At 40.6% G+C, this 22,500-nt stretch overlaps 1 protein-coding gene across 1 annotated transcript in view; it reads right to left on the reverse strand.

Moving 5' to 3' along the window:
- The window catches only part of atp2a2a (ATPase sarcoplasmic/endoplasmic reticulum Ca2+ transporting 2a), a 98,698-nt gene that overhangs the window by 29,484 nt on the left and 46,714 nt on the right, over positions 1-22,500 (reverse strand). The window contains exons 6-10 of the mRNA XM_061907016.1: positions 11,747-11,827; positions 10,056-10,141; positions 9,499-9,963; positions 3,083-3,171; positions 2,894-2,996 (exon numbers count right to left, since the gene is read on the reverse strand). Of these exons, the coding sequence (XP_061763000.1) occupies positions 2,894-2,996; positions 3,083-3,171; positions 9,499-9,963; positions 10,056-10,141; positions 11,747-11,827 (824 nt within the window). The remainder of the gene's footprint in view (positions 1-2,893; positions 2,997-3,082; positions 3,172-9,498; positions 9,964-10,055; positions 10,142-11,746; positions 11,828-22,500) is intronic.

The raw sequence follows: 22,500 nt of genomic DNA on the forward strand, positions 1-22,500 counted from the left end.
TAGGTGGGATTTGAACCAGTCACCCTCGGGTTGCGCACGGCCACTCTCCCACTGCACCACGCCGTTAATAACATCCATCCATCCATCCATTTTCTACCGCTTATTCCCTTTTGGGGTCGCGGGGGGCGCTGGCGCCTATCTCAGCTACAATCGGGCGGAAGGCGGGGTACACCCTGGACAAGTCGCCACCTCATCGCAGGGCCAACACAGATAGACAGACAACATTCACACTCACATTCACACACTAGGGCCAATTTAGTGTTGCCAATCAACCTATCCCCAGGTGCATGTCTTTGGTAGTGGGAGGAAGCCGGAGTACCCGGAGGGAACCCACGCAGTCACGGGGAGAACATGCAAACTCCACACAGAAAGATCCCGAGCCTGGATTTGAACCCAGGACTGCAGGACCTTCGTATTGTGAGGCAGACGCACTAACCCCTCTGCCACCGTGAAGCCCCGCCGTTAATAACAATGTTATTAAAATAATAAGACGTTTTATACTCTAAAAATGTTGGTATTTCTTAAAAATGCACGCATATAGTTGTATTCAGTGCTAAAAAAATTAATAAATTATATCGCTCTCACGGAAATACTTTTAAAAATATTTGGCTTGTATGGCTCTCTCGGCCAAAATGGTTCCCGAACCCCTGATCTAGTGGAACACATGTGAGCCGGTGACGTGCTGTCAGGGGAGGCAAGTGTACTCTCGCCTTTAAATAGACCTCCTTTTTAGACCAGTTGATCTGCCGCTTCTTTTCTTTTTCTCCTCTGTCCCCCCCTCCCTTATGGAGGGGGTCCGGTCCGATGGCCATGGATGAAGTACTGGCTGTTCAGAGTCGGGACCCAGGATGGACCTCTCGTGTGTATCGGGTGGGGACATCTCTACGCTGCTGATCCGACTCCGCTTGGGATGGTTTCCTGTGGACGGGACTCTCGCTGCTGTCTTGGATCCGCTTTGAACTGAACTCTCGCGGTTGTGTTGGAGCCACTATGGATTGAACCTTCACAGTATCATGTTAGACTCGCTCGACATCCATTGCTTTTGGTCCCCTAGAACGGGGGCGGGGGGGGGGGGGGGGGGGGGGCACATGAGGTCCTCTCCAAGGTTCTCATAGTCATCATTCTCACTGGCGTTCCACTGGGTGTGAGTTCTCCGGCCCCTTATGTGGGTTCTTCCGAGGATGTCGTAGTGGTTTGTACAGTCCTTTGAGAGATTTGTGATTTAGGGCTATATAAATAAACATTGATTGATTGTAGTGAGGCAGTGCCTCAACCTGCCACCAGGTGCCTTAACCATGAGAGGTTCCAAAACGAAGTAATACAATAAAAGAAGTTTGAATATTTCTCTTTTGGTTTATGCTTTCTATGTGATTTTGGTATGGTTCCTGTATATTTTGATAATTTTCATGGTCAAAATCGTGGAAATTCCATCTTTCCTGATAAAAAACAATGCAGCAGATGAGAAGTGAGGCAGACACAGGCGGTGCCTCCACGGCTACACACAGTGTGTATTGGGCGTGTGCGTGCAGGGGGCGCCTGATTTTTGCCACGTGGAAAAGGCAGGTCTTGAGGCAGCAAGTACCTCTGCCTCAAGGTAGAGTCGATTTGCAGTTCAATGCCTCAGCAGCACTCTGACTCGCCACACTGGGAGAAGTGGGGGCGCTCAAGCTAGCAGACACAGCTCTCTCCAGCGGAAGCCAGCATTTTTTCTTCTCTTTTTTTTTTTTTTTACTTTATTTATAACAAACATGGCATTTTATTTAGAGTAAGCCAGCGTTTGTGTGTGTTTTTTGTCAGATGCAAAAATATTGTTTCATTTCATGGAATGAAATTGAATTAAATGAATGTTTCTGCCAATAATGGGGTGGTATAGCTCGGTTGGTAGAGCGGCCGTGCCAGCAACTTGAGGGTTGCAGGTTTGAATCCCGCTACAGCCATCCTAGTCACTGCCATTGTGTCCTTGGGCAAGACACTTTACCCACCTGCTCCCAGTGCCACCCACACTGGTTTAAATGTAAAAAAAAAAAAGATATTGGGTTTCACTTTGTAAAGCGCTTTGAGTCACTAGAGAAAAAGGGCTATATAAACATAATTCACTTCACTTCAATATGGAGGATTATATACTGTATCCAATATGAAATACTTCTCTAAACTGGACTTTAAGACAAAATGAATGCGATCATACAATTTAAGTTTTCATGAAGGATGGCTATTGCTGCTTCAGATACAAATACAGAAAGGTAAATTACACTCACAATACTTGATTTAATTTGTTAAAAGCAAATGGGACCAAAAAGTATTTATTAACGACTTTATCAAATAGTTTTTGGACCCATTCATCATATCATAATATTATGATAACGTTTTTATGAAAGCGAAAAAATCCCTTTTTTCCCCCTGAAACTCTAATGTGCAACCTAAATCAACAATGACTGGAGCTGCACATATCAATTTAAGAAAAAAAAAAAAAAGAATGTATGCCTCACCTGGTGTTTAGTACACCGCATGTCACTGATGTGATACTGGTGTGATACCAGTATCACACCAGTATCATAACGGACTGAATAACAAGTTAAATGTTTTATTATAATAATCAAATCAGCAGTCATTTTCATGAGCTTCATCTTGTTTTTCATAAGCTACGTACTAGTAGTGGGAGCGGTATAGCTCGGTTGGTAGCGTGGCCGTGCCAGCAACTTAATGGTTGCAGGTTCGATCCCCGCTTGTCACTGCCGTTGTGTCCTTGGGCGAGACACTTTACCCACCTGATCCCAATACCACCCACACTGGTTTAAATGTAACTTAGATATTGGGTTTACTATGTAAAAGCACTTTGAGTCACTAGAGAAAAAAATTCGAATTTTTAAAAAATACAGTGGAGTGAATGACAGACCTCATTGAAGTCCAGGGATGAGTCATTACAGAGGGCACAGATGGTGGCCAGTTCAACCAGGGCATCATACTGGGAGGATCTCACTGGTTTACCATCCTGGTATCTTCAGAAATGTAAAGAATTAAATCAACACAAATTTTCCATCGACTTCCCATGTCCATTACTTGTTGTTTGCCTTATAATACTCACACGTCTCCCTCAGGCGCATAGGTAGAACCTGTGATGGTAAACTCTGTCAGCGAGAAGCTGTCACCTTCGGCTTTGTTGACGATGAACATCTGAGGATTAAAAACATTTTACCATCAAAACACTCAGAACGAAGCAGCATTTGACCAAATTAGTGTTGAAGGCAGCAGGTGGCAGCAGAAGCCATAGAAAAATCCCAAATGGGCTTAAAAAGCAGAGCTCGTTTTAGCATGTCTCTTTTGGAGTGTTTAGTTCCACCCCTCGTGTAAACACACAGTCCGGTGTCAGAGTCCCCATGGAAGGAGAGATGTTCCGCCTTAAAGCAAGAAACGGTGGTGCCAGGCTTCTTCACAAGGGAAGTTGTTTATCTTCCTGCTCACACACATTACACTAACTTTGAAGAGATAACAATAAAGTGATTACAATAACTAATGGCAGCAGTGTGGCTCATGACAAAATACCTGACTAAGGATACTAATAAAACATGATGTAGAATGGTCCTTATTTCCCTATTTGATCCAACCCTTTCACCTTCTCAGTGGCCTTGTGGTTAGAGCAGTGGTTCTTAACCTGGGTTCGATCTGTGAGTTGGCCTCGGGGGTTCGGCGTAGACTCCGCCGCAGAAGTCAAGACAGACCCGACTCATCGTGTAAATAAAAACGTCTCCCTATCGGCGTATTACGGATACCCCCAAACAATGTTCCCTCGGATTTTCCATCTGATTTGCAGGTGTGTAATTTGTTGTGAGTTCATGCACTGTGTTGGTTTTGTTCTTTGAACAAGGTGATGTTCATGCACGGTTCGTTTTGTGCACCAGTAAAAAAAAAAACGGTTTTTTTTCTCCACTAAAGAAGGGTTCGGTGAATGCGCATATGAAACTGGTGGAGTTCGGTACCTCCAACAAGGTTAAGAACCACTGGGTTAGAATGTCTGCCTTGAGATGGTTAGGTCGTGAGTATAAACCCCAGCCGAGTCATTCCAAAGACTATAAAAATGGGACCCATTACCTCCCTGCTTAACACTCAGCATCAAGGGTTGGAATTGGGGGTTAAATCACCAAAAATGATTCCCGGGCGCGGCCACCGCTGCTGCTCACTGCTCCCCTCACCTCCCAGGGGGTGATGGGTCAAATGCAGAGAATAATTTCGCCACACCAAGTGTGTGTGTGACAATCATTGGTACTTTAACCCGATAAACAGGTAGAATAGAGACTCATTTTTACCGATCCAAGGATGAAGCCAAGGCCACAAATTTCTAATTCAATGTTAACAGGATGTAACGTATATTGTTTCATTTTAATAAAAACATACAATGATTAAATGTGTGCTTGCAAATATTCTTATTCATTCAGGTCTGTGTATTTATTGGGTATTGAATCAATCGCAACTGGACTGTTCAGATTGTCTTGGAATTAGGGGTTGTAACAATTAATATTTCAACGATTCAATATGATTCGATATTTGTGGATCCAGGGACGATGCCATTAATAAAAATAAAAAATTATCCCAAACGATTCAGTAACTTTTAATAAAATCTACCAGCCTAACTGCGAAATAGTGGATACTGGACACTACGGGTAAAGTTTCCTATATTCCTGGTAAAGGAATGAGATAAATGAATTATGGATACAAACAAGGGCAGCATGATGGAACAGGGGTTAGTGCATGTGCCACACAATACGAAAGTCCAATCCCGAGCTCGGGATCTTTCTGTGTGGAGTTTGCATGTTGTTCCGGTGAATGCGTGGGTTCCCTCCGGGTACTCCGGCTTCCTCCCACTTCCAAAGACATGCACCTGGGGATAGGTTGATTGGCAACACTAAATGGGCCCTAGTGTGTGAATGTGAGTGTGAATGTTGTCTGTCTGTCTGTGTTGGCCCTGCGATGAGGGGGTGACTTGTCCAGGGTGTACGCCGCCTTCTGCCCGAATGAAGCTGATATAGGCTCCAGCACCCACCGTGACCCCAAAACGAACAAGCGGTAGAAAATGGACGGATGGGTACAAACAAGCAGGTACACAACTAATGGCCAATACATTTACATTGCATGTGAATATGGTGCAACTAACACTTTAGGTTGAATTAACAAGAAGAAACATTTTCTGCGCACATTTTCAATATTCAAGCAATTTTCAATGAAAGTACCGTATTTTTCGGACTATAGTTTGGCCAGGGGTGCGACTTACACTCGGGAGCGACTTATGTGTGAAATTATTAACACATTACCGTAAAATATTAAATATTATTTAGCTCATTCATGTAAGAGACTAGACGTATAAGATTTCATGGGATTTATCGATTAGGAGTGACAGATTATTTGGTAAACATATAGCATGTTCTATATGTTATAGTTATTTGAATGACTCTTACCATAATATGTTATGTTAACATAGCAGGCACCTTCTCAGTTGGTTATTTATGCCTCATATAACGTACACTTATTCAGCCTGTTGTTCACTATTCTTTATTTATTTCAAATTGCCTTTCAAATGTCTATTCTTGGTGTTGGATTTTATCAAATAAATTTCCCCCAAAAAAGCGATTTATACTCATACTTTCCAACCTTCCCGGGTTTTCCGGGAGACTCCCGAAATTCAGCGCCTCTCCCGAAAACCTACCGGAATAAATTTTCTCCCAAACTTCAGCGTAGCTGGAGGCCACGCCCCCTCGAGCTCCATGTGGACCTGAGTGGGGACAGCCTGTTTTCACGTCCGCTTTCCCACTACATAAACAGCTTGCCTGCCCAATCACGTTACAACATCTATGGATTTTAATACAAAACTGCACACACAGGGAGATGAAGCAGAAGAACAAGGAAGTTATAGCCATGGCGACGTCGTCTGTAATAGAGTGATTCTATGTTGTCTGTCGCCATCTCCTGGTGAATGTTGGCTATAGCGTTATGGGGTTGCTTTTTGATTGGCCAACGATTTATGTGGCGTTGCGCACCGAAACGGCAAGTGATTCTCGCCAGTATGCAAATGGCAGAACAAAGGTTACTCAAATAGTGAAAGGTAAGTGTTGTCGGTTTTATTTTAGTAACCAGCAAGCACAGTTCAGTTAGTAGAATTGTGTTTTTATTACTGTGTATTTAATAGGTGCCGTCTGAAATTCAACTTTTTCTTTTATTTATATATATAATAAAATATATAGCTAGAATTCACTGAAAGTCAAGTATTTCATACACACACACATACATGCATGTATGTATGTAATATATATATATATATATATATATATGAAATATACAAGAAATGCTCGAGTTGGTGAATTATACTCCTCTTAACCACGCTCCACCTCCCAAAATCGGAGGTCTCAAGGTTGGCAAGTATGCTTATACTCCAGTGCGACTTATATATATTTTTTCCCTTCTTTATTATGCATTTTCAGCAGGTGCGACTTATACTCGGGAGCGACTTATATTCCGAAAAATGCGGTACAGTAACCAACATTTTGACAGTAGATGTACCTGCTAAGTAAAGTTTCCCAACCGGGTCATACATGATCTTTTCTCCGCCCTGACGTCGCAGATGACAGAAGCGGAAAACACACGCTTCCTAATTTCCATAGCTTCCATGATCCGTCTCCTATATTTGTTTCCGATTAGATGACTTCTGCTTGTGCTCTGGAAGTCAGTGACCCGCCGTAATTTGTCTCACTGTCACCTCCCTTGTGTCAATCAAATCTTTTATGGCTTAAAGTTCCGTTGCGGCTTTAAATTATTGTTGTGTCGTTTTTCTTTATTGTGGCTTTTGTAATCGTGCTGTAGCTAAAGGTTGTAATCAATGATATTGTCTTGTGCTTGTGGTGTTTGCAGTTTTTGCACTTGTTATGACCTTTCTCGACCACCCTAGATATCCGCCATTTAGGTTTTGATGACGTCAGAGATTTAATGCCTTTATTTTTAAAAGTGCCAAATTTCATATAAAGTCTGCAGTTCTTTAATCCAATGTTTTCCTTTATCAAGTATCGATAAAATAGATTGATTCGCTTTTATAACGATCTTGTATTGATACAGATCCCTTGGAAGGCAAACTTGTTGAGCACCGATCAATATACTTAAAATTTAGGAATATAATTTGATCTATATATAAATTGATCAATCATTGCTCCCCTACTTAGAAAACAACACTTTTGAGACTCCATTGTATCTTAACTGGCTTTTTGCACAATGGAATGAAACCATTCTTGTGGGAGGGATGTTGTGACCTGTCTGTTAGAATAATTGTTTCTAAATTATCACAAAAAAACTTTGTATTACATTGTGTTCCTGACAAGACAAAAGGCTTTCTTTGAAACCTACCAACTTCAAAGAGGAGTTTGCAGATGAGACAGAGCAACGCAGGAAGTTACTTTATCCTCTGTATATGCATGTGTAAGTTCTCACTAAAGGTGTTAGGTTTCCAACATAGTTGCAAATCCCCCCTCCTCCCTTAGTGCAGCTGTGTGTGTGAGTTTGTAATGCAGGGCATTCCCAAATGAATTAAAAGGCGAGGAGAGTGGAGAAAGGTTTTCAGAGTGAATCAGGAGCCTGTAACTGACAACTTGCTCCAGGGCACTCTCCTCGTACGAGAAAAGCAATCACTGGTTTGTGTTCTATTCTGTTTCTGTGTCTTTATGTCTCATGGTAATTGACCCTGACACTGTCATAACCTTAAAAGAAAAAAAATGCTCTATGTCCGAGGGCTTGGAAAACAGGTAAAACATCTCAAGACAAAATCGAAACGGTACATTTGCAAACGATTCAGTGCCCTGATTTGTACATTTAAGATCATGTGAATAATTGAGAAGGGCAAGAAGAGTTTTAAACTTAAATGAATGGCAATTGCATCATGACATGCTTATTTTAAAGGCCTACTGAAACCCACTACGACCGACCACGCAGTCTGATAGTTTATATATCAATGATGAAATATTAACATTGCAACACATGCCAATACGGACGGTTTAGTTGAGTAAATTACATTTTCAAATTTCCCGCGGAGTTTCTTGTTGAAAACGTCGCGGAATGATGACGTGTGTTTGTGACGTTTCGAGTTGGATGGGACATATTATATCAGCACTACTAGCGGCTAAAAGTCGTCTCTTTTCATCGCGCAATTACACAGTAATTTGGACATCTGTGTTGCTGAATCTTTTGCAATTTGTTCAATTAATAATGGAGACTATATAGAATATGCTGTTGGTGGAAAACGGTGTATTGCAACTGTCTTTAGAACCGAGACACAGCCGGTGTTTCTTCGTTTGTTGTGTAGCTGCTGTCAAGCGAACATGTTTCTCTACGTGAAGTGTGAAGTGAATTATATTTATATAGCGCTTTTTCTCTAGTGACTCAAAGCGCTTTACATAGTGAAACCCAATATCTAAGTTACATTTAAACCAGTGTGGGTGGCACTGGGAGCAGGTGGGTGAAGTGTCTTGCCCAAGGACACAACGGCAGGGACTAGGATGGCGGGAGCGGGAATCGAACCTGCAACCCTCAAGTTGCTGGCACGGCCGCTCTACCAACCGAGCTAAACCGCCCCACAAAGTCAACCAGCATGTTTTTGGAAGGGAAAAATGTGATATACATGTACATCATACCGGAGACATCATTGGATTATTCGTAACTCCTGCAGTAGCTGTTTAAAAGGCAGCTGTGAGCTTGGCTCCTCGGCTTCTCTCTGAGACACGGCGTGTTCACCGCAGCCATCCGACCTCAAGGTATGTCTTTACAATCTCACTGAAACACTATTAAAACAATAAGCAGATAAGGGATCTTCCAGAATTATCCTAGTAAATGTGTCTAATTACATCTGAAACCAGAGCAGTCGCTTTTTATTTAATATTATTATTTTTCTCTTTCTAGTCCTTCACTATCAATATTGTCATTCACGAATCTTTCATTCTCGCTTAAATTAATGGGGAAATTGTCGCTTTCTCGGTCCGAATTGCTCTTACTGCTGGTGGCTCCCATAATAAACAATGTGATTATGTGTGGAGCCCTACAACTCCTGACGTCACGCGCACATCGTCTGCTACTTCCGGTAAAGGCAGGGCTTTTTTTATTAGCGACCAAAAGTTGCAAACTTTATCGTCGACGTTCTCTACTAAATCCTTTCAGCAAAAATATGGCAATATCGCGAAATGATCAAGTGGACCTGCTATCCCCGTTTAAATATGAAAATCTAATTTCAGTAGGCCTTTAAAGAGGCCACACATTGGCTGCTTTACAACTTGATGACGCAAGGTCAGTTACACAACAGGTACAAGTCTTCCAACGGCCTAATGGAAGTAAAGACAAATGCCCCCGTGTTGCCTTCAAGCCATACAACCTGAAAACATGGTCACAAAAGAACGGTGTTTGCACAGAGCAAGCATCTGTCACCCTATTCAAACAACGAGACGACCGAGAAGGCGGTGCATGTGGCGTGAGACTTACTCTGCAGACAGACATTTGATTGGTGGTCAGAGTTCCGGTCTTGTCAGAACAAATGACAGATGTGCAGCCTAGTGTTTCCACAGAGGGCAAACTTCGGACAATGGCATTTTTCTTGGCCATGCGGCGGGTGCCCAGAGCCAAACAGGTGGTGATGACAGCAGGAAGACCTTCAGGGATGGCAGCCACAGCCAGTGCCACAGCAATCTTGAAATAGTAGACAGCTCCACGAATCCACGAGCCTCCATGCACGGGGTCATTGAAATGGCCGATGTTGATGATCCACACCGCAATGCAAATGAGGGATATGACCTTGGACAGCTGTTCGCCAAACTCATCCAATTTCTGTTGCAAGGGTGTCTTGTCCTGCTCGGTGGCCGCCATCTCATCACGGATCTTACCAATCTCTGTGTTAACACCCGTGGCCACAGCCACTCCCACAGCCTTCCCAGCAGCAATGTTGGTACCCTGAAATAAGAAAGAATATATATTTTTCCCCAGGATTTTGACTTATAAAGCAAACAATGTAAATAGTCATGGTCGGTAAAAACTAGACTTACAGAGAAGAGCATGTTCTTCTTGTCTTGATTGACAGCACGAGGGTCGGGCACAGGGTCGGTGTGTTTGATGACAGAGACAGACTCCCCTGCAAAAGACAAAGTGTCACGTGAAGACAGCAGAGAAGATGACAATCTCAGATTCATACAGTGGTCACTTGGAGGGGTGTAACGGTACACAAAAATTTCGGTTTGGTACATACCTCAGTTTAGAGGTCACAATTAGGTTCATTTTTGGTACAGTAAGAAAACAACAAAACATAAATTTTTGGGTTATTTAATTACCAATTTGTAAACAATGGCTTTATCCTTTTAACATTGGGAACACTATAATAATTCTGCCCACGTTAATCCACATTAAAATGCCTCAAATTGTTGCTCAGATTAAATAAACTGACAAACCTTTCCTACACATATAAAAGTGCAACATTGAACAGTTTCAAGTCGACTCATCATGCTTACTTTATCACAGCATTTGGGAAGCCTGTAGTTGATTTTTATTATGTAAATGTTATATTTTTATCAAAATGTGATAGCAGGGACCCTGCCATTCAAAGGTTTTCTGTCCGTAAAAAAAAACACACACACACACGCCGCAAAATGAGCTAACGTTACGCTAACAGCTAATTAGCCTTCACCTCAAGCCAGAACTGCGAGCGAGCTGAGCTGCAGTTTAAGTTTCTAGAAGGTCAACGGGCTCATAGTGATGTTATTAGTAGTTGACTGGGAGGTGTTTATTATCCTTTGGGGAGAGTACGCTGCCTTATGCTCACCTGCTAAACACCTATCTGCTCGACGCTGAAGCATTTGCTACATGCGCTCTGAATAAGCACTGCTGATTGGCTGTTACCGCTATATATGTAACCGATCAGATGGTTGTGTGGGTGGGACAATGCTGGGTGCTGAGACAGAGGCAGAAGAAGCAAAGCAGCTTGTTAAGACTTTAGCTTAGAAACTCGTTCGGTACACCCCCGTACCAAACCGAAACCCCCGTACCGAAACGGTTCAATACAAATACACATACCGTTACACCCCTAGTCACTTGATATAATTTTGTATTTTACAAAGACTCTTTTATTTTCTTATGTTGTAAAGACTGACAACTAATCATACTTTATTCCTCTCTTTAATTTATGATTATTGTACTCATTGTGCTTTGCTTTTATTTGTGTTACTGTTGTGTTCTATAAATATTATTATTCATCCAGGTCATTGTATTCTCGGGGCATTGAACCAATTGCAAGTGGACTGTTCAGGTTATTTTAGAAGTTATTTAATTTTGCCTCTCATTCAAGAAGGCTTTGTCAGTCCATGCTCAAAAACTGGATACGACAGCTTTAGACTCAACAGTCCAAGCACGGTCAATTCAATACTCTAAGAATACCGGAACCTAAATTTCCCTGAGGGCAGACACCAGTGGATCAATAAAGTTCTATTTAATCTAGTCTAAACTGATAATGACTGTGACTATGCTTTTATTTCTATTGAAAAAGCTGCATGTGTTTGAATGTACACGGTCTTAACCTACAAAAATTTTGCGAAAATTGAACATATTCAGAATAGAGTTTTAAAAATTGTATACAATCTTTCCGTCCTCAGATCGAAAGAACTAACCAGGTAGACGTAAACAAAATTTAGGTTGGAAATACATTTCAACACATACAGGGCTTAATGAAAGCTTTTTATCAACTTACCAGTGAGAATGGACTGGTCAACCCTCAAGGTTGTTGATTTGATTGAACAGATACGGATATCGGCAGGCACTTTGTCTCCAACTGTAACCAAACAAAACATGTTAGCATAAAAACATCAGACACAGGTTCCCAAGTGAAAATAATCACTAATAGTGTCATTGTATGTGTGCACAAAGTCATTGTAAATCAGGGGTCTCAGACACGCGGCCCGCGGGCCAATTACGGCCAGCGACACGTTATTTTGCGGCCCCCACCTTAATATGAAAGTTAAATGTTAGTGCAGCCCGCAAGTTTTATATGAGTCGCGCTTGACAGCGTTGTGTTATTTGGGTCCAAAATGGCTATTTCAACGTTCTGGGTTGCCTACCCCTGCATTAGTGGAAAAGCGGCAAGTGAGTGAAAGCGCCAGAGACGTTGCCATGGAGACTAGGGTTTTCTTACGTTCATCAATAATAACAGTCCCTGATAACCTGGATCAATTCAAATTGTTATTTGTTTTTATTGTTTAATTTGCATTGCCTCACATGATGAACACTATATATATATATTTCTATATGACGCCGAATAACACTCCGGGAGCAGTCACTTTTTTGCGCTCGCTATCCCTGTACTTTCCCGGCTGTTATCTGCCGACCACCGTTTTGGTGTAGGGAGGGAAAGCGGAAAGACACACATTGCGGAAATAACATTATTCTCCGTGCGTCTGCTAATTACAAATATATGGTAAGGAGTATGCACATTTTTTTTAGGAAATCTTTTCTCGCGGCCCAGCTTCACCCAGACTCTGCATCCAGTGGCCCCCAGGTAAAGTGAGTTTGAGACCCCTGTTCTAAATTAACATTTCGTTGCTGTAAGCTTAAAATCAGCATGTATAAACTTGGCGGTGTAATCTATAGAGCAGGGGTCACCAACGCGGTGCCCGCGGGCTCCAGGTAGCCCGCAAGGACCAGATGAGTCGCCCACTGGCCTGTTCTTAGATAGCTCAAAAAGCAGCACTTACCAGTGAGCTGCCTCTATTTTTTAAATTTTATTTTTTTACTAGCAAGCTGGTTTGGCTTTGCTCGACATTTTTAATTCTAAGAGAGACAAAACTCAAATAGAATTTGAAAATCCCAAAACATATTTTAAAAACTTGGTCTTCACTTGTTTAAATAAATTAATTTATTTTTTTACTTTGCTTCTTATAACTTTCAGAAAAAATACAACCTTAAAAATGATTTTAGGATTTTTAAAACACATATAGCTTTTTACCTTTTAAATTCCTTTCTCTTCTTTCCTGATAATTTAAATCAATGTTCAAGTTTTTTTTTTGTTATTGTAAAGAATAATGAATAATGAATACATTTTAATTTAATTCTTCGTTTTAGCTTCTGTTTTTTCGAAGAAGAATATTTGTGAAATATTTCTTCAAACTTGTGATTAAAATTCTAAATAATTATTTAAATTCCTTCCTCTTCTTTCCTGACAATTGAAATCAATGTTCAAGTAAATTAATTTTTTTCATTGAAAGAATAATAAATTCATTTTAAATTTAATTCTTCATTGTAGTTTCTGTTCTTTGGACGAAGAATATTTGTAAAACTTTTTTTTTAATTATTGTGATTAAAATTCCCAAAAAATATTCTGGCAAATCTAGATAATCTTTAGAATCAAATTTAAATCTTATTTCAAAGTCTTTAAAATTTCATTTAAAATTTTTGTTCTGGAAAATCTAGAAGAAATAATGATTTGTCTTTGTCAGAAATATAGCTTGGTCCAATTTGTTATATATTCTAACTAAGTGAAGATTGGATTTTAACCTATTTGAAACATGTCATCAAAATTTAAAATTAATCTTAATCAGGAAAAATTACTCATGATGTTCCATTAATTCTTTTTTTAATTTTTTCAAAAAGATTCGAATTAGCTAGTTTTTCTCTTCTTTTTTCCGGTTGAATTTTGAATTTTAAAGAGTCGAAATTGAAGATAAACTATGTTTCAAAATTTAATTTTCATTTTTTTCCTGTTTTCTCCTCTTTTAAACCGTTCAATTAAGTTGTTTTTTTTCATCATTTATTCTCTACAAAAAACCTTCCGTAAAAGGAAAAAAAATGCACGACGGAATGAGAGACAGAAATACCCATTTATATAAAGAATAATGAATAATGAATACATTTTAATATATATCTTTAATATATATATATATTAGGGGTGGGCAAATTAGTGCGTTAATTACAAGTTAACTCATCAATCTATTAACGCCGACAATTATTTTATCGCACATTTGCGTATGTTGTTTACATGCTTTTATTTTGTTAACGCCTTTTCTTAACAAGATGGCGTCGCCCGGATAAGCTTCGGCGTCGAGGGGCTCTTGGTAAAGATGGAACATTTGGCAAAAATACCGGACAATTCTGCAAATTTCATGGCTGGCTTACAGCGTGGTCACTCCGGGATCACTTACGACCGCCAGACAATTCTGAATGTGGATAGATCGGGCCGTTTTGGACTGAATGACGCGTGCTTGCTAGTCCGGCTAGCTAGCATGGGAATACTTTGCCGGCTACATCCAGCGGCCTGTGAAGCAGCGGAGTATATGTGTTGTCTGTCTATTTATGAATAATGCAAATGAGGAGTGTTGGCTGAGTTCTTAACGTTTACTTTCAGAGCGTGCATATCACAACATACAAGATGCCGTCATGGCGACACACAACCTTTACCGGGCTACCGCGCATGCTCGTCACTCCTATTGCATGCTGGGTAGGGTAGTTATTTTATTCCCTGGCTCATAACATCACAATATAGTACCATGTATATGCGTTCAGTTTATCAAAGCACCAAGCAAACAATCAGAAAATTCCCATCATATCAATTCCTAGATATGGTCATAATTATTTTAAGTGCACTACGCAGAATAAACACAACATTATTAATATTGCTACGACGGATAATTTGATAAAAAATTCCCTAAAACAGCCCACTAACTATAATATAGTTTTTTTTAAACATAAGATCCCTGATAAAAAAAAAGTTTCTGCTGTTACCTCAGAAATCGCCTGTTCGGATCTTATGATTGTAGCTCAGAGATTTGTATGTAGATTATATTTATTTTCCATAACAAACAGGATAACTTAAATACCCTGGCAGTGGCAATAGGCTTAAATGTTTGTATTTACATTTTTTGAGTTGATTTTCATAAAATTTGCTATTTAACTGCTACTGTTTAACAAGGACTGATTTAAATTGTGTTTGCACAACAAATGTTTTGGCGCTTTTGTTCATGTGGGAGAATATTCCAATAAAGGTGCACTACAGACTACTTTTGAATTCATTATTGGGCTTTGCGTATACAATGCAGTTAATCGCGATTAATCAGAGAAAAAGTGCGATTAACTTTGATTAGCCCTATTATATATATTTATTTATTAAAGGTAAATTGAGCAAATTGGCTATTTCTGGCAATTTATTTAAGTGTGTATCGAACTGGTAGCCCTTTGCATTAATCAGTACCCAAGAAGTAGCTCTTGGTTTCAAAAAAGGTTGGTGACCCCTGCTATTGAGCAAAGAAAAGAAGAGTGTTGTCACAAGGTCGTAAGACTGTGCTGACATCCCCGTAGGAAAGGAGAAAGATACAAAAAAAGGAGGAGGAAATGGAAGACTTGTGTGCCATATATGGGTTGTCTCAAAGGAAAAGACCAATTTGGATACATCGGAATTGTGGTGACCCAATTCAGCTACATAAAGCAAAACTGGGGAACCGGCTTAAGTGCGGGCTATAAGCATATATTCATAAAAATGGTCCTTGTCTTTATTTAGGACACACATCTGCAAGGATGCTTAAAAGACATGTATACATCAAGACAGCACCGTAGAGCACCAGACCGTTGCCATCTAAGGGAAACTATATATACATATTGTAATATTAAACGTGGGTGCCCTTTAGAGAAAGGAAAATAGCATCAGGACCGACAATGCATGAAGCCAAAAATGGAAAAAGTATTCCAATATCTTCCCCAATGCTCTTATCAGGTTTAAATGTGGCTGCGTGATGGCAGCTGTTTCCACATCACTGTGACAACACAGGAAGACCAAAAGGACAAGCCCCTCTACTAGATACTTAGAATACAAAACATAATACATTCGGCGAACAGGCCGGTCTTTTTTTTTTTTTTTTCCAACAACTGTTGTCACTGTCTGTTTACATCCTTTTTACACTTATGTGCACTTGAACGCTGCTTCACTTTTAACCCCTTGTAGAAACTAAATGATTGTTTAACCCAGACCTGGGCAAATTAAGGCGGCCCGTTAAGTTTTTCAAACTGGCCCGACAGGACATTCCCAAATATTATTTTTAGATCTTTAAGATGGAAAGTGTAGCTGCCATTATGATGTGCAGTGATGTTTTCTATTGACCATAAGTGTTGAACTATACAAAGTATTTATTTCAATGGTTGGAATTTGTGCTTTTGAATGACATTTGAGTGACTAGTGTCCTGATACCAATATTATTTCGATACTTTGATACTTTTCTAAATCAATCAATCAATGTTTACTTATATAGCCCTAAATCACTAGTGTCTCAAAGGGCTGCGCAAACCACCACGACATCCTCGGTAGGCCCACATAAGGGCAAGGAAAACTCACACCCAGTGGGACGTCGGTGACAATGATGACTATGAGAACCTTGGAGAGGAGGAAAGCAATGGATGTCGAGCGGGTCTAACATGATACTGTGAAAGTTCAATCCGTAATGGATCCAACACAGTCACGAGAGTCCAGTCCAAAGCGGATCAAACACAACAGCCAGCAGGAAACCATCCCAAGCGGAGGCGGATCGGCAGCGCAGAGATGTCCCCAGCCGATACACAGATACAAATAAAGGGGACCAGAAAAAATTGCATTATTGGCTATATTTTTACAAAAAATCTTAGGGTGTGGCGGACCGGTACTATTCAGCGGCGGCATAGTACCGAAAATGATTCAATATTTTTGCAGTACTACACTAATACGCGTATACTGTACAACCCTACTAGTTACTATAGTAATCTACGTCACAGCAGGTCAGACGAGGCACCAAATAGTGTGGGTGGGGAGCGTTTCCAGAGCCTGATATGCGGGTGTCAGGGACATTTGCGGAAGGAGATTTTTACAAGAAAGTTCTGAAGCTTAGTGATATATCACATATATCAGATTGTAGAAGTTTTATGTTTTTTTACCCTTCACGTTCATATTTTGCTCTGTTCGTTGCATTTTTCTTGATTGTAAAATGTCGATTGAGAGGGGGAGAGGGGGGACGTTCATATGTTCTCAATATTCAGGGTTTTACCGTTTATAGGAAAAATACAATTCCATTCCCTTTTTAAGGCGGTCTTTCATAAAATTTTTTTGTGTTCAATCAGACTTTATTGTGAGGTTTTGTATTACTTTTCCTAGAAATAGATATACCGACCCCCCAGACACATTTTTTTCTGGTTTAACCCAATACGGCAAGTATTGCTGACAGATCCAAAAGTGGATCCGTCAGCAGTCACCGTCCAATCCAAACGGCCGGTATTTCCCAGAACCACTGACACAATAGCATTTCGAACATGAAACTACGGGAAGCTTAATTTCCGAGAAGGTCACGCTACCAACACTGATGCATATAAGATATACTGTAAAAATTAGTTAAATAACTTTAACATTCAATTCATTTAGACCAGTGGTTCTCAACCTGTTTTCAGTGATGTACCCCTTGTGAACATTTTTTTAATTCAAGTACCCCCTAATCAGAGCAAAGCATTTTTGGTTGAAAAAAAAAGATAAAGAAGTAAAATACAGCACTATGTCATCAGTTTCTGATTTATTAAAATGTATAACAGTGCAAAATATTGCTCATTTGTAGTGGCCTTTCTCGAACTATTTGGAAAAAAAAGATATAAAAATAAATGGTAAATGGGTTGTACTTTTATAGCGGTTTACTACCTTCAGGGTACTCAAAGCGCTTTGACACGATTTCCACATTCACACACACGTTACACACTGATGGTGGGAGCTGCCATGCAAGGCGCTCACCAGGACCCATCAGGAGCAAGGGTGAAGTGTCTTGCTCAAGGACACAACGGATATTATATATATATATGTATCAATCAATCAATCAATGTTTATTTATATAGCCCCAAATCACAAATGTCTCAAAGGACTGCACAAATCATTACGACTACAACATCCTCGGAAGAACCCACAAAAGGGCAAGGAAAACTCACACCCAGTGGGCAGGGAGAATTCACATCCAGTGGGACGCCAGTGACAATGCTGACTATGAGAAACCTTGGAGAGGACCTCAGATGTGGGCAACCCCCCCCCCCCCTCTAGGGGACCGAAAGCAATGGATGTCGAGCGGGTCCAACATGATACTGTGAAAGTATATATATATATATATATATATATATATATATATATATATATATATATATGAAAATACTTGATTTTCAGTTAATTCTAGCTATATATTAAAATATAGCACTATGTCATCAGTTTCTGATTTATTAAAATGCATAACAGTGCAAAATATTGCTCATTTGTAGTGGTCTTTCTTGAACTATTTGGAAAAAAAAGATATAAATATAACAAAAAACTTGTTGAAAAATAAACAAGTGATTTAATAAATAAAGATTTCTACACATAGAGGTAATCATCAACTTAAAGTGCCCTCTTTGGGGATTGTAATAGAGATCCATCTGGATTCATGAACATAATTCTAAATATTTGTTCAAAAAAATGGAAATCTTTTAGATCAATATTTATGGAACATGTCCACAAAAAATCTAGCTGTCAACACTGAATATTGCATTGTTGCATTTCTTTTCACAGTTTATGAACTTCTTTAATAAATATATTTATAAATGATTTTTGAATTGTTGCTATTTTTAGAATTATTTTTTTATCTAAATCTTACGTACCCCTTGGCATACCTTCAAGTACCCCCATTTGAGACCCACTGATTTAGACAACCTGCAATGAGGTGGCGACTTGTCCAGGGTGTACTCCGCCTTCCGCCCGATTGTAGATGAGATAGGCACCAGCGCCCCCCGTTACCCCAAACGGAATAAGTGGTAGAAAAATGGATGGATGGATGGATTTAGACAATGTTTTCTTACAAGCCTTTTAGTCCTACTCTTTGGTGATTATGCAACACTTCCTGTCTTCGACTACTTCATAAATTTTAAGATCGCAGAGAAAAAAAAAAGGAGTAGATTTTGTAACAACGTATTACACTATCCAGGGGTCGTGTTTACTCTACAGGCTCGCTCTGAAGAAGCCCGCGTATATCAGCTGTCTTTTTGTATCAACATCCTGCTTTGGTAGCGGTCCAAACAGATCCCCCATCCATACTTTTTCACCTCTGCGTTCACCAACAGGTGACCGAGTCCACGGAGTTCAAGCTTGATGATACATTTCACCCAATATGACTCACATAGGTGCTTTTTAAATAGACCTTTCAACAGCAAGTGAGGCCGTGGCACGACATAAGCTGGCAGCTTTGACTGGCACCTGCCCCTGCCGTGTGTTCGGGCACAGCATGTGCTTTAATTTAAGCCAGCCGGGCTTTCTCAGGGTGCATGTGTTGATGGCAGCGGGACAAAGGAGTGACGTCCTGTCAAGTCAGGAGTGACGTCCTGTCAAGTCAAGAGGGCCGTTACAGAAGAGTCGATGTGACAGCTTTCCAAAGCAGCCTTCCTTAAAACAGCAACCTAACTAAAAATGAATGGTCGAGATGCAACTGTACTTGGTAGCTGTGTGAAGTTTGTTTTAAAGGCCTACTGAAATTACATTTTCTTATTTAAACGAGCATAGCAGGAGCATTCTATGTGTCATACTTGATCATTTCGCGATATTGCCATATTTTTGCTGTAAAGGATTTAGTAGAGAAAATAGACGATAAAGTTTGCAACTTTTGGTCGCTAATAAAAAAGCCTTGCCTCTACCGGAAGTAGCAGACGATGTGCGCGTGACGTCACGGGTTGTGGAGCTCCTCACATCAGCACATTGTTTACAATCATGGCCACCAGCAGCGAGAGCGATTCGGACCGAGAAAGCGACGATTTCCCCATTAATTTGAGTGAGAATGAAAGATTTGTAGATGAGGAAAGTGAGAGTGAAGGAAAACATTTTTTTTAAATTAAAAATTTAATTTAAAGCATTTAAGTCTCATCTGTATACTCTAGCCTTTAAATACACCAGTCGATCTGCCGCTTCTTTTGTTTTTTCTCCTATGTCCCCCCCTCCCTTGTGGAGGGGGTCCGGTCCGATGACCGTGGATGAAGTACTGGCTGTCCAGAGTCGAGACCCAGGATGGACCGCTCGTCGGGACCCAGGATGGACCGCTCGCCTGTGTATCGGTTGGGGACATCGCTACGCTGCTGATCCGCCTCCGCTTGAGATGGTTTCCTGTGGACGGGACTCTCGCTGCTGTCTTGGATCCGCTTTGAACTGAACTCTCGCGGCTGTGTTGGAGCCACTATGGATTGAACTTTCACAGTATCATGTTAGACCCGCTCGACATCCATTGATTTCGGTCCCCTAGAGGGGGGTTGCCCACTTCTGAGGTCCTCTCCAAGGTTTCTCATAGTCAGCATTGTCACTGGCGTCCCACTGGATGTGAATTCTCCCTGCCCACTGGGTGTGAGTTTTCCTTGCCCTTTTGTGGGTTCTTCCGAGGATGTTGTAGTCGTAATGGTTTGTACAGACCTTTGAGACATTTGTGATTTGGGGCTATATAAATAAACATTGATTGATTGATTGATTAAATTGAGGGCAAAGCGATTCAGATGTTATTAGACAAATTTACTAGGATAATTCTGGAAAATCCCAAATCTGCTTATTGTGTTACTAGTGTTTTAGTGAGATTATATGGTTGTACCTGCACAACCTGAAAGTCGGAGGGGTGTGGCGACCGCCAGTGTCTCCGAGGGAAGCCACGTTTTTCGACGCGGCAAGGCAGCCGGGCAGAGATTCCCCCCCCCCCCCCCCTCCTCCACGGTGGAGGCATCCGGCGGTCAGCGGCGGCTGGTGGGAGGAGGCAAGAGAGTCCGCAGCTGCCTCTTTGACAGGTGCAGGAGGAACGACGCAAGCTCTCCGCTCATGTCTACGGTAAGAGCCGACTTATTACCACCATTTTCTCACCGAAACCTGCTGGTTGACATGTTCGCTTGACCGCTCCGTTCCATAGTAAAGCTTCACCGTCACCTTTCGGGAATGTAAACAAGGAAACACCGGCTGTGTTTGTGTTGCTAAAGGCGGCTGCAATACACCGCTTCCCACCTACATCTTTCTTCTTTGACGTCTCCATTATTAATTTAACAAATTGCAAAAGATTCAGCAACACAGATGTCCATAATACTGTGGAATTATGCGATGAAAAGAGACGACTTATAGCTGGGAACGGTGCTGGACCAAAATGTCCTCTACAATGCGTGACGTCATCATACCGCGACGTTTTTAGCATGATACTTCCACGCGAAATTTAAAATTGCAATTTAGTAAACTAAACCAGCCGTATTGGCATGTGTTGCAATGTTAAGAATTCATCATTGATATATAAACTATCAGACTGTGTGGTCGGTAGTAGTGGGTTTCAGTAGGTCTTCAATTTCGCTTCTTGGCACCGTAAATCCATTGGAAACTTTGCACAAACAATCGCTCAAAATCCTCGAATGAAAACCACAACATCACCATCACTGTTTAGCTCTACAAAAATATAGATTGTTAAACTTAGCTAACATACAAAGGTTAGCATCAATACTAATGGCCCATGGAATCCTAAATAACAACGCACCACCACCACTTAAGCACTTTGTCCAGTTTAGCTCTGCTGTGACATCTAGAAACACACGAGCCTCCACCAGGGGGCAGTGTAGCGTACCCAGATGTAAAAAATATTTGGCCACAATCATAAAGGAATGGAACCACCTCACCACAAACTTGAAAAGTTCAACAGATTACTCTTCATTTACTATTGAAGTTAAAAAGTGGCTTTGGAGCAATCTAAGCTGCTCACACGGTCAATAAGGTTGCCACTATGTTTGACAAATCAACTTCATGTGTATTATATTTATCCATGACAGCATTTTTGTTGTAAATGTGAGGTGTGTCAGTTAAAATTATGGTTATTTTTTACAAATGATGACAGATGTGAACAAGAGCATGTATTGTCTTTGTGTGATGATGTAAATGAGATGTGGTTGTTTTGTATATTAAGTATGTGTCCATGAAAGAGCATTTTATGACTTTTATTAATTTGATTACGTGATATTATATGATTTTATTGTCATAATTTTGTTGCATGATTTTTATATCCCTTTAATTTAGGTAGCCAGGGACTGCAGATGGAAATTAGCTATTTAGCTGTAATCTGGTACGGAACATATCTGTCTTTGAGCTCAATGTTTCTGTGCATTGTCCCTTCAATTAAAGACTAAACTATAAATGCGGCCTGACTGGATCCAATCATAAATGCATACATCCACACAAGGACACAGGAAGAGTGATGAAGCCTATTCCACATGTTAATCCATTTAAGTGACAATAATGAAGTCAGCCATAATGCACACAGCTAGCAGTTTACTATAAACATGCATGCAGAAACAAGTTAATCTAAGGACTTTTTGTAGGTACATTAACTAATGCAATAAATGCATTTGACTTAAATGTTTCGCTCTAGGCTGTGCTGAGCAACTTGCAACAGAACAACCAATCCTTTCATCTATCAGTGTGCACACAAAAGTACAAAACAA

The sequence above is a fragment of the Nerophis ophidion genome, linkage group LG07, assembly GCF_033978795.1.
Source record: "Nerophis ophidion isolate RoL-2023_Sa linkage group LG07, RoL_Noph_v1.0, whole genome shotgun sequence".
Taxonomy (NCBI): Eukaryota; Metazoa; Chordata; class Actinopteri; order Syngnathiformes; family Syngnathidae; genus Nerophis; species Nerophis ophidion.